Source organism: Octopus sinensis, unplaced genomic scaffold (assembly GCF_006345805.1).
Source record: "Octopus sinensis unplaced genomic scaffold, ASM634580v1 Contig11576, whole genome shotgun sequence".
Taxonomy (NCBI): domain Eukaryota; kingdom Metazoa; phylum Mollusca; class Cephalopoda; order Octopoda; family Octopodidae; genus Octopus; species Octopus sinensis.
Genome location: NW_021832384.1, coordinates 164344 through 178660, shown reverse-complemented (window position 1 = coordinate 178660; position 14317 = coordinate 164344). Strand labels below are relative to the sequence as shown.

Below are 14317 nucleotides of genomic sequence, written 5' to 3'. Positions count from 1 at the left end.
GCGTGCTTTGTTGACAGCATGGACGCACTGGGCCGAAGGCGAAAAGGAGGAATCCACCAAGATACCTAGGTCCTTTACCTGATCGGTCCTCTCCAGCAGCAGACGACCCGGCTCGAAATCAAGTTGAGTTGCAGGAGTAGAGCCGACAGGCAGATGACAGCACTTTGACACGTTCAGACGCAGGTCCCAATTGTTAGACCACTTCCAAATTTGGTGGAGGCATCGACGAAGATCCTCTATATTACCGCGAGGAGCGACCAGTTTGATATCGTCGGCAAATAGAAGGGTGTGTTGCGTGAGGTCGTCGGGCAAGTCATTTATGAAGACTAAGAACAACAAGGGCCCAAGCACTGAACCTTGAGGCACGCCACTGCTCGCACTGGAGACGTCGGACCGCGAACCATTAACTTGGACTTGGAAGGAGCGATCTGAGAGGAAGGCACCAACCCATCGTACAATATCCGGATGGAAACTATATGCTTGAAGCTTGACAAGCAATAGGCGGTGGTTTACCGAGTCTTATCACCCATCACTTGTTAGGCGCTCATAAATTAGTTTCATAGTTGAACTTTGATTGGCTGTCTGCAAACGAGTTCATAACTGGGGTCCAGAACTCGCGTGAGAGATCAAGAAAGCAACATAAGCACCAGTTGTATGTCAGTACAAAGCATATTTCCAATTAGAGTGAAGGCGCATGGCTCAGTGATTAGAGCGTCCGGCTCACAATCGTAAGGTAATGAGTTCGATTCCCAGACCAGGTTGAGCAAGACGCTATTTCACGTTGATTCAGTTCGTTCAGCTGAAGAAATGAGTTGTGATGTCACTTGTGCCAACCTGTATCGGCCCTTTGCCTTTCCCTTGGCTATCAGTGGCATGGAGAGGAGAGGCTGGTACGCATGGGAAACTGCCGGTCTTCCATAAATAAACTTGTCCGGAGTTGTGCTTTGGAGGGTAACTTTCTAGGTGCAATCCCACAGTCAGTCATGACCGAAGGGGTTCTTTAACCTTTTTTACATTTCCATTGGTTTTTGTGTGAATTTTGTGTGAAGGCAAGTATCTTCAGATCACATCCTTGAAGAATTTTTAGTCAAATGAATTGAGCCCAGCACGTTTTTTAAGCTAGGTACTTGCTCTACCGGCCTTTTTGCTAAGCCACTAAATTACAGGGATGTAAACACACCAACACTGGCCAAGTAGCGTTGGACAAACACACACACACGCTGGGAGTTTTTCCCATCTATCAAATCCATTTATAAGTCTTTGGTTAGCCCAAGGCTATATTAGAAAATACTTGCCGCAAGATGCCATGCAGTGGGTCTGAACCTGGAACTGTGTGGTTGGGAAGCAAACTTCTTACCACACAGCCACATCTGCATCTCCAGAAAGAAGAAAAATAATAAATTTTTTAAAATACATAATCAGGCGCAGGAGTGGCTGTGTGGTAAGTAGCTTGCTAACCAACCACATGGTTGCGGGTTCAGTCCCACTGCGTGGCATCTTGGGCAAGTGTCTTCTGCTATAGCACCGGGCCGACCAATGCTTGTGAGTGGATTTGGTAGACGGAAACTGAAAGAAGCCTGTCGTATATATGTATATATATATATAATATATTATATATATATATATATACATATATATATGTATGTGTTTGTGTGTCTGTGTTTGTCCCCCTAGCATTGCTTGACAACCGATGCTGGTGTGTTTACGTCCCCGTCACTTAGCGGTTCGGCAAAAGAGACCGATAGAATAAGTACTGGGCTTACAAAAGAATAAGTCCCGGGGTCGATTTGCTCGACTAAAGGCGGTGCTCCAGCATGGCCGCAGTCAAATGACTGAAACAAGTAAAAGAGTAAAGAGAGAGTAAACCAAAAGGAAAATACCAAAACAGTTGGAATAAATAAATTTTAAAAATATATTTTAATTTTATTTTTTAAATTTTAATTTATTACAAACAAATGAAACATGCTTTATGTTGTTTTTCTTTATGTTCTGTTCAAGAAATAAGAGAAAAAAAATATGGCTTCAAAGACGAGAACAATAAAACAAACAGCTTCATCAAACCAAAATAAAGTTTTTAGTAAAAAAAAACTCCATTAACCCTTTCATTACTGCATTTATTTTCAGATGCTCTGTGTTTCTTTCAATCAGTTTTAAATATAACAAAGAATTTGGTAAAATAACTTAGTTATCATTAAGCTAGCGTTAGGAATATAAATTGTGACTAAGGTTTGGTGGAACATTTTGATTGAAAACTTATGAAAACAAGACATTTGTATTCAGGGCCAGAGCCGGTTTCAGCCGGGTTGGTAACAAAAGGGTTAACATAAAAATAATGGGTTTCAAATACAGATACAATGTGGTCATAAATATTGGGGGAGGAATGGAGAAATGTAGGTGATCTAATGGGGAACGGTTCCCAGAACTCACTTGTAAATACCAGTTTCATATTTACTGACTCTGGAGAACTGGGGGAAATAAGAAGCAAAAATTAACATTTTGGGGATTTGAACAAATGTGTAAGGAAGTGTGAAACTAGTTTGCTGTTGTCATTGATGTATTATAACTGCTTCAGATAATTCCTGTTTTTAAAGGGCTTATTTTTAGAATCATATAGCTGTGATATTTTTATTTTTAACCCCAGCAAGGAGGTTATGATTTTGCAAGCGTTGGTTTGGGAAATTGGGCGATTTTCAGCATGCATGTATATGGGTAGAAATGAGCTGCTTGGCGGAGGTCTGTGCTCTCCGAGTACTTTTCTAGTTATTAAATATTATTGGCTCCCAAACTGCTTAGACTATTGTCATATCTGTTGCTTATGCTACATACTCTTTTACTCTTTACTCTTTTACTTGTTTCAGTCATTTGACTGTGGCCATGCTGGAGCACCGCCTTTAGTCGAGCAAATCGACCCCGGGACTTATTCTTTGTAAGCCCAGTACTTATTCTATCGGTCTCTTTTGCCGAATCGCTAAGTGACGGGGACGTAAACACACCAGCATTGGTTGTCAAGCAATGCTAGGGGGACAAACACAGACACACACATACATATATATACATATATACGACAGGCTTCTTTCAGTTTCCGTCTACCAAATCCACTCACAAGGCATTGGTCGGCCCGGGGCTATAGCAGAAGACACTTGCCCAAGATGCCACGCAGTGGGACTGAACCCGGAACCATGTGGTTGGTTAGCAAGCTACTTACCACACAGCCACTCCTGCGAAAGCGGTTAGTCGATTCAACCAAATCTTCTATATGACTGGTACTTTATTTTTACTAATACCGAAACAACGAAAAAACAAAGTTAGCCTCAGCAGAAACAAGAATGTAAAAGAGGAGCATTACCAAATACTAGCTACGACACATTTTATGAACGATTCTCTATTAATTCTTATTTCTTTATTGCCCACAAGGGGCTAAACATAGAGGGGACAAACAAAGACAAAGGGATTAAGTTGATTACATCGACACCAATTTGGTAAAATAACTTAGTTATCATTAAGCTAGCGTTAGGAACATAAATTGTGACTAAGGTTTGGTGAAAGATTTTGATTGAAAACTTATGAAAACAAGACATTTGTATTCAGGGCCAGAGCCGGTTTCAGCCGGGTTGGTAACGAAAGGGTTAACATAAAAATCATGGGTTTCAAATATAGATACAATGTGGTCATCCGAAAGGATGAAAGGCAAAGTTGACTTCGGCGGAATTTGAACTCAGAACGTAACGGCAGACGAAATACCTATTTCTTTATTACCCACAAGGGGCTAAACACAGAGGGGACAAACAAGGACAGACATAGGTATTAAGTCGATTACATCGACCCCAGTGCGTAACGAAATACCGCTAAGCATTTCGCCCGGCATGCTAACGTTTCTGCCAGCTCACCGCCTAATTCTGCCATTAAACTGACCTTGATGCATAATAATAACAATTATATAACATGAAAAATGACAACTGTAAATGTATTATACTAAAATTAAATTTAAGGATAATTTCTTTTTTATTTTTTGTTTCTATTTTTCTGTTGTATTTTGAGGAAATCATTATAAAAAGAACATTTTTTTTTTTGTTTTTCATTGATTAAAATTTTTATTTAAAAATAAGAAAAACTTCAATGAAAATTTGTGAAGAGAATGTATTTGATTTGATAATCTATGCTTTAACACACACACAAACACCTATACATGCACACACTCACACACACACACACCACACACACACACATGTATGTATAGAAATTAAATAATGAGACATTCGTAAATATTAACAAATGAAACCATGGTACATAGGTAATCGTTGTATTTTGTATATTTTCATTTGCCTTGCTCATTTTTACATTCTGGCAGTTGCTGAAATTTTCTTGAGAACACACCCTTCATGGTAAGGCAATTTGATGTCTGTTTTTAGCATATTAGGAATCCACTTTCATGGCCATTCCTCTTATATTTGTTTGTAAAATATGTGTGTGAGCATCAAAGCAAAGCATACCCAAGAAAACAATTATATATCAACATAAAACACTCATATATACATGCATATATATATATATATTATATATATATATATATATATATCATCATCATCATCATCGTTTAACGTCCGTTCTCCATGCTAGCATGGGTTGGACGGTTCGACCGGGGATCTGGGAAGCCAGAAGGCTGCACCAGGCTCCGGTCTTATCTGGCAATGTTTCTACAGCTGGATGCCCTTCCTAACGCCAACCACTCCGTGAGTGTAGTGGGTGCTTTTTATATATATATATATAATGATGTTTATATATATATATAATGATGTCTATGCATGGTTATGTACATGTGAATGTTTCTATAAATCATTGTATATACAAAAATAACATGAGAGGGCAACCTGGGCTGTTTTATAAGTTGGTCTGTGGATAAGAAAATGTGAACGAAGTTAGTGCTAGGCAGACCAATTCAATCTGTATGGAATATGGAAAAATATAAGAGCATAAAAACAATGATGATGATGATGGTGATGATAATAACAAAAGTGAAAATTCATACACACCAAATGATCTGAGACAAGCAGTCTTGAGAATGAAGAAATTCTTGAGAATAGAGAAGTGAACAGGGCACAAATGCACACATACACACATGCTGTCATACATCATAAGAACAACCGCTATACATATAAGCACACAAGCACGGAGACATACTATAATACACAGTACACATGAATGTATGTGCATAGATATACAGGATATACATACAATACAGTGAATAACATTTTGTGATGATGTGTGTGTGTGTATATATATATAATATGTGACAATTATTCAGTAACTATGATAAAACTCCAAGTTTCAGATGTCGGAGCAGAAACCCATGCCGGCATCTCTTCAGCTATCGGGCCATCAAAAAAATGCTATGAAAATGACCGTTAAAACAAAGAGAAATTACTGTGTGATTGACCATTATTAAGACAAAAGAGCTATTAGAATGACCGCTAAGGGGAGAGAGTAAAGGTAAGGGAGTAAAAATGTAATCATAGTAATCGGGTAAGTGCGCATCTGTATGTATGGTCATTTTCATAGCATTTTCCCATGGCCCGATTACTGAAGAGATGCCGGCATGGATTTCCACCCCGACATCCGAAACTCGGAGTTTTATCATGGCTACCAAATAATTGTCACATATTATATTTACAGATAAATTCCTCTATTTACATAATAGCATGGTCTCTTTCATTCTTTTGTTGTCTTGCCATTTCTATCAAAATACATACATCATCATATATACAAATTGAGATAGGGGTTGTAAATGCAACCCTCCATGGGATAACATATATCCATACTCTTTTATGTACACTTTTTAATGTACACTACTGTATGTACACTGATTTGTTCTGCTTTTTATATGTAACCCTACAGTCTCTTATGTGGTGGTTTAATAAAGTATGTGATTGAGTATTATCGTGTAATTGATATTTGATTTAGATGTGTTTCTCCATTTTCTTATCTTGTATATATATATATTATATATATATATATATATATATATATCTTTGGTTAACGAAATGAAAAAACACATCCTATATATGTAATGGAGTACACATAAATATACATATATATGTGGGTGGGTGTGCATATGTGTGAGTGCGGATGCGTAAACATATACACTAGACATACAAACATGTCAAATTTACTTGTTTCCTCTGTAGACTGAAAGATATGACAAACAGCCATATACAATTTTCGGGTCTTATTGGGATCTCATCAGAGGTGTGTAGAGGTACATCACTGAAAATCCCACAAAAAAACAAGTAATCATTCTGTTTATGTACACATGAAATCTAGTAGCTCCAGAGAACTGGTGTCACTAATTTACATATCATTAGTGCTTAACAAACAAACATACATACATACATATGTAGCCACTTACGTATCATACTTTATGTATAGATACATCTTTGACGGGCAAATAAGTTACTGTGGTATTTGTCTGAGATAACATCTTTGTTATGGAAGTGTTGTGTTTAAAGACACTATAGACATTGGAGGAAGATGAATATTCTCCCAGCAGCGGCTAGCAAGAACACCAGATGCATTTCAGGCTGGTTCATTCTTATCAATAAATAATCACTGCCAGACACATGCCTAGGTAAGATCCGTTTCCTCTGATATAGAAAACGGTGAATAAAACATTTACTGATGTGTGTGTGTTTGTGTGTGCGTGTATGTGTGTGTGTGTGCGCGGTGTGTGTGTGTGTGTGTGTGTATGTATATGTGTGTGCCTGTGTATATACATATGTATGTGTATGTATATATATATATATATATATATATATATATGTGTGTGTTTGTGTATGCAATTATTGTTGTTTTTATCATTATTTTAGTGGAGTCAGTCTCTTGTTATGGTGTTGAATAGTCTATCTTTGAAAAGTCAACACTAAACATTATATATATTTATATATACACACATATTAAATATACACGTGTGTGTATGTATATGTGTGTGCCTGTGTATATACATATGTATGTGTATGTATATATATATATATTGGTAAAAACGGTAAGATAACAAAAGAAAGAAAGAGACCTCAATATTATGTAAATAGAGGAAATTTATCTGTAAAATAATATGTGACAATTATTCAATAGCCAAGATAAAACTCTGAGTTTCGGATGGCCAGATAACCGAAGAGATGGTGTGGTGGATTTCCACCTCGGCATCCGAAACTCAGAGTTTTATCTTGGCTACTGAATAATTGTCACATATAATTTTACAGATATATATATATATATATATATATGAATGAATGTATAAAACAATGAGTGTGAAAATGTGACTATATACTTTATACAATAATCAAATATTTCATGACCATTAGTCTTTTTTGAACATAAAATTAGTCAGTTTAGAATTTGTTTCCTGTGACAAAATCTTCTTCTTCTTGCCATTCTGCTGACCCGACTCCTTGTTGCCACCACCACCATTTACAGATTCCTCATTTGCTCGTTTACGCTTCTTCGCAGTCTTGACCTCTTCGGATTTACCATTCACCTTCTGTGACCAAATCTGCAAAAGAGACGTAAACATGGACAATGTAAGACGAACCATCTATGTATCAATGGCGCATGAAGGCCACTGGTCATTACTGCCACCACCACTGTGAATTAACTAACACCACCACTCACGATCACTACCTCGGGTGCGCATGCATCAACCAACACTACAAAATATTACTACCAAGTCCACTGAGAAGGAACATCACAGGATTGTGGTTTCAATTCCCAGACTGGGCGGGAATCATTTTTGCCAGCTGAGTGGACTGGAGCAACGTGAAATAAAGTGTCTTGTTCAAGGACACAATGCGTTGCCGGGAATTGAACTCACGACCTTACATTCATGAGCCGAATGCCATCACACCTACAACCATCACCACCACTACTACTACTACTACTACTACTACTACTATCATCACTGCAAACACCACCACCACCACCATTAGTACTACTGCTGCCATCACTACCAGTACATGACCTATTACTACTAGTAGTAGTACCATCCAGGGGATGGTGTGTGGCTTAGTGGTGGTTAGAGTGTTGGACTCATGATTGTAAGATTATGATTTCAATTCCTGGGTCAGGCAGCTCATTGTGTTCTTGAGCAAAACACTTCATTTCACTTTGCTGCAGTCCACTTAACTGGTAAAAATGAGTAATACTGCGACGAACCAGCGTCCCATCCAGGTGGGGAATATATACGCCATAAAACCAGGAAACTGGCCCTTATGAGTCAGTGTGACTCAGAAAGGTAAATTTACCTTTTTTTAATACCATCCAGCATAATGAGATCCTTCTTGAGTCATAATAGACTCATAAGTTTCCGTGGCACATATATTTCCCCACCAGATGGTGCTGGCGATCCATCATGGACTATTTATTTCTGCAAGCTAAATGAACTGGGGTCACATGAAGTGAAGTGTTTTGCTCAAGAACACAAGAACACAACGTATCGCCCAGTCCAGGGATCGAAACCACAATCTTATGATCACGAGTCCAGCACCCTAACCACTAAGCCATGCAACTCCACATCCAGCACAATGACTACCACTAATACCAGTATCACTAGTGCTACCAGCACAGCTAACATCCGAACACCACCACCACTACCATCCTCACCACCAATACCATCACAACTACTAATACTACTACTACTACAACCACCATTTCTACTACTTCTACCACAATCACTACATCCACATCAATTACTATCCCCACCACCAACACAACCACTACCACCAATGCCAGTACCACCAACACAACTACCAGACCATGCCCGTACCACTATCAACAATACCAGCACCACCACCACCAATGCCAGCACCACCAACACAACCTCCACTACCAACACAACCACCACTACTACAACATCTGCACTGAACAACTGACCAATCAACAACAACAGAGACAATCTCATCATTTAATAAGATGTCAAGTATAAAAGATGAAAAGACCAAATGGGTTTGTATTGATTTTTGTATTGATTGGGTTAAAACAAGGAGTCTTTGAGTGTGTTTGTGTACATAACAATAATGTATGTCATCTTCATCATGAGAATCATCATCATTTTAACATCTACTTTTCCATTCTTGCATGAGCCAGACGAAAGACAAAACTCATTGGGGAAGATTTTCTATGGTCAGATAGGCTTTTTTTTTTTTTCTTGTCACCAAACTTCAACCTTTTCCAAGTAAAGTATTATTTGCCCCCCGCCTACATCATTGAACATGAATAGTGCAAATAGCCAGACACGTTTTCACAGAAGACTGCACACAACTGACACTGTTTTCGCATGAATGGTGAATTTGTTAGCAAACAGTACACTGATGTTAAGACAAAGAGAAATACACACACACACACACATACCATTACCACCACTCATACACATACATATGCATGACAGGCATCTTATAGTCTGTCTACCAAATTCACCTTGACCAAGCTACCGTGGAAAACTATACATTAAAATGATGATATATCTATATTTATATATGTGTGTGTGCATATATATTTACATGTATGTATGTATACATACATATATATATATGTATGTATACATACATATATATGTATGTATGTATACATACATAGATATATGCATACATACATAGATATATGCATACATACATATATATATATATGTATATATATATATATATTATATATATATATATATATATATTTCTTTATTGCCCGCAGAGGGCTAAACATAGAAGGGACAAGCAAGGATACAAGGATAGACAAAGGGATTAAATCAATTACATCGACCCCAGTGCATAACTGGTACTTATTTAATCAACCCCGAAAAGATGAAAGGCAAAGTTGAGCTCGGCAGAATTTGAACTCAGAACGTAACAGTAGATGACATACCGCTAAGCATTTCGCCCAGTGCTCTAATGATTCAGCCAGCTCACCACTCTTATTATAATTATAATATATAAATATATATATGTATTAGAGCTGGTGGCACATAAAAAGCACCATTCAAGCATTGGGCCTCACAGAGGCAATATGGCTGATGTGCTAGGGTCACGTAACTAGTATCTGTGCTAGAAGCACATAAAAAGCACCTTTTGAGCATTTGGCCTCATGGAGGAAACGTGGCCAATGCCAGGCTGTGTAACTAGTACCTGGGCCAGTGGCACATAAAGAGCACCTTTTAAGGTACTGGACCTCAGAGAAAATGTGGCTGATGCCAGAATTGTATAACTAGTAACTGTGCCAGTGGAACATAAAAAGCTCTGGTAAAGTGTTGGGCCTCACGGAGGCAATATGACCAATGGGTCGTGTAACTAGCACCCATGCTGGTGGTACATAAAAAGAACCTTTCAAGTGTTAGGCCTCAAGGAGACAATATGGCCAACTAGCACCTGTGTAAAAGGCACCTTCTGAGCATTGGGCTTCATGGAGGCAATTAGACTCTTGGCGATATGCCGTGCTCGAGAAGACCCATGAAGCCAAGTGAAATTGTAATCATGGCAGATATTGGTGCCACGCAACTGGCACCCATGCCGGTGGCACATAAAAGCACCCATTACACTCTCAGTGTGGTTGGCATTAGGAAGGACATTCAGCTGTAGAAACCATGCCAAATCAGATTGGAGTCTGGTGCAACCCCTCAACTTACTAGCCCTGGTAAAACTGTCCAAATCATGCCAGCATGAACAACAGACATTAACTGATGATGATGATGATGGTGTATGTATATATATATATATGTACAGGGCTGGCCAAAAGTCACCTGACAGTAAATCAAAACCATTTAACTCCAAGATTTATTTATGTTTAACAACTGAATGAATTTAATAAAAGCATTTATATATGAAACATCATGAAAATTGTTCAAACTGAAGTCCTTCGTGAGTGACACCATTTTCCCAAATGAATAAATGGAATTGAATATTAAGTATTTATGGAATTCTGATTTAGTGTTGGGTGACTTTTGGTCAACCCTGTATGCATGTATGTATGTACAGGGTGGGTCAAAAGTCACGCACCAAAACACAACGTATTATTTTTATTTTATTATCATTATTATTATTAGTCAGCAAGCTGGCAGAAACGTTAGCACACCAGACGAAACGCTTAGCGGTATTTTGTCTGTCTTTACGTTCTGAGTTCAAATTCTGCCATGGTCGACTTTGCCTTTCATCCTTTCGGGGTCGATAAATTAAGTACCAGTTGCACATTGGGGTCAATAAATTAAGTACCAGCTGTGCACTGGGGTCGATCTAATCGACTAGCCCCATCCCCAAAAATTTCAGGCCTTGTGGCTAGAAAAGATTATTATTATCATTATTACTCTTTTACTTGTTTCAGTCATTTGACTGTGGCCATGCTGGAGCACCACCTTTAGTTGAGCACCACCTTTAGTCGAGCACCACCTTTAATCGACCCCAGGACTTATTCTTTGTAAGCCTAGTACTTATTCTTTTAGAATTTTTTGCTGAACCGCTAAGTAATGGGGATGTAAAAACACCAGCATTGGTTGTCAAGCGATATTGAGGGGACAAACACAGACACACAAACATATGTACACACACACACACATATACATATATACAATGGGCTTCTTTCAGTTTCCATCTACCAAATCCACTCACAAGGCTCTGGTCGGCCCGAGGCTATAGTAGAAGACACTTGCCCAAGGTGCCACGCAGTGGGACTGAACCCAGAACTATGTGGTTCGTAAGCAAGCTACTTACCACACAGCCACTCTTACGTCTATATTATCATTATTTTTATTAATCTGGTTCGTCACACACATGTTCATTCATCATTACTTTATTTTATTCAATTTTAGGAAAATTTAAGCATGTCTTTGACAATTCCGGAACATATTGAATTTATTTTGTGCATGCCTTGTGACCCATCCTATATAATATATATATATATATATATATATAAATATATATATATGTATATATATACACACATGTAAAATATTGATTTAGAAAACAAACACTAAATCGGGGTCAATGACTTTATATAACACCATGTTTCCATACATTTGATCATATATAAACATTACCATGGCCTTCAACATATAAAAGAAATGCATATATAAAAGCACAGAAGGTAAAAAATATACATGCACATAAAAATATATTTTCATACATTTTTAAATTGAGGGGTAAAAACTTCTTTCAGTCGATAGATTTTTTTAGTCACTTGACACGTTTTAGTAATTCAATTTGATAACTTATTTTAGTCAATTTGTATACACCTTTTCTTGACAGGCCTTTCTATATAATTTGCATTTTTATATGCATATATATTTTTTTATCTTCTGTGCTTTTATATGTATTCCTTTTATATGCCGAAGGCCATTATAATATTTATATTTGATGAAATGTATGGAAGCGTGTTATTATATGAAGTCGTTGACCTGAATTTAATGTTTGATCTTTAATCAATATTTTTTTGCTTCTGTCTCAATTTCATTTGAGCAATTCTTTTTTGCAGTTCTATAAACCCTTTTGTCTTTTGTCTCCATAAAAAGAGGCCAAAAATTATTTCTTTATATATATATATATATAATGAAGGTGCATGGCACAATGGTTAGAGCACCAAACCTACAATTGTGGGGTTGTGAGTTTGAATCCCGGACCGGGCTGCGTGTTGTGTTCTTGAGCAAGACACTTTATTTCACGTTGCTCCAGTTCACTCAGCTGTAGAAATGAGTTGTGACGTCACAGGTGCCAAGCTGTATCGACCCTTGCCTTTCCCTTGGATAACATCGGTGGTGTGGAGAGAGGAGGCCGGTATGCATGGGCAACTGCTGGTCTTCCATAAACAACCTTGCCCGGACTTGTGCCTGGGAGGGTAACTTTCTAGCTGCAATCCCATGGTCAGTCATGACCGAAGAGGATCTCAGCATATACATAAATACTCCTGGAACTTGCTCACAAGGAACTAGAATCTTATGTGTATACCATTCTGCCTAAATAATGGAGCTGAAGATGCAATATCCCTGCATATCTCACGTCTATTTTCATTCCTCCACTTCACTCTCTATTTCATATCTTATCTAGAATAACTATTGCTTAACCATTCTCTCACACCGTCTCTGATGAAGAGATATATAAAATAACCCGGAAACAGTTGTAAGACCTTCTATTTATAAATGTTTTGAAATCTTTCACAGCCTCGGACTTTTTTTTATATATATATATATATATATATATATATATATATATACATACACACACACACACTCATACACACCCTATTTGATAGCGTATTAAATGCACCCCAATTTCAACAGTATGTGTTCAGGAAAATTTTTTAATGCATTTAATGTAGGCTCAACCTTCATATATAGGGCCCAGGGTGATTTTTTTTGAGACATTTTTCAGGGAAAAAAAAAAGTGTATCATATAATGCCATGCATGCACGAATGCATACATAAATACACACACACACACACAAAAGTGTATGTATGTGTGTGTGTGTTTTCATACATACATTGTTGCAGTGCTGTCAGTGGTCACACACAAAAGTTTACCTCTACCAACGTATGTGTGAGTACATACCATTTCTGTGCATTAAGCGAAACCTCCCTCACCTCTTTCTCTTCACTGGGAAGCTCCTTGTATCTGCTTGTTGCCAACTGTTTTAGTTCGTCTGCTGACATGTCAGGGTTTTCTTCTTCAAAGTCATCTTTGTTTTCTTTAAACCAGGCGGGAAAACCAGATTTCACTGGAACACTGGAAACAAAAGAAAAACACCACAATCACAATTTAAAAAGAAAATACAATGGACAAAAGGAAATATAAAGACCATGCGTGGTTGTGTGGTTGATCAATCATTGTTTGAGATGCAGCTGCACTGTACAACATCTTTAGCAAGTGTCCTCTCCTTTAGCTCTGTAATATACAAAGTGTTTAGGCTAAATGTGAATATTTCTTGTTTTCAAGAACAGCTTGAAGTATTGCTGAATCGAGCCCAGTACTTATTTTTTAAGCCTGGTACTTATTCTATCAGTCTCCTCTGCTGAACCACAAGGTTACGGGGATGTAAACACACCAACACCAGTTGTCAAGGCACCCAAGGATCAAGAGATAGTGTTAAACTGGGAAAAGATTATTGAGTCAGTAGGCCCATGTAGGCAAGAGAAGGATTTGAAATCAAAACACACAGAGCCAGAAGAATACTAATGATCCTCTGATTCTGTAAGTTCATGACTCTAGACTGGTACTTTAGTTACCGACCCCAGAGGGATCACAGGCAAAGTTGAACACCATAAGTGACAATATTGAGAATCGTGGTGGTGGTGGAGGAGGAG

At 37.9% G+C, this 14317-nt stretch overlaps 1 protein-coding gene across 1 annotated transcript in view; it reads right to left on the bottom strand.

Annotated features, from left to right (window-relative positions):
* Positions 1-6023: 6023 nt before the first annotated feature.
* The window catches only part of LOC115229011 (WD repeat and HMG-box DNA-binding protein 1-like), a 72558-nt gene continuing 64264 nt past the window's right edge, over positions 6024-14317 (bottom strand). The window contains exons 26-28 of the mRNA XM_036499073.1: positions 13598-13739; positions 7271-7543; positions 6024-6754 (exon numbers count right to left, since the gene is read on the bottom strand). Of these exons, the coding sequence (XP_036354966.1) occupies positions 7352-7543; positions 13598-13739 (334 nt within the window). The 3' untranslated portion in view covers positions 6024-6754; positions 7271-7351. The remainder of the gene's footprint in view (positions 6755-7270; positions 7544-13597; positions 13740-14317) is intronic.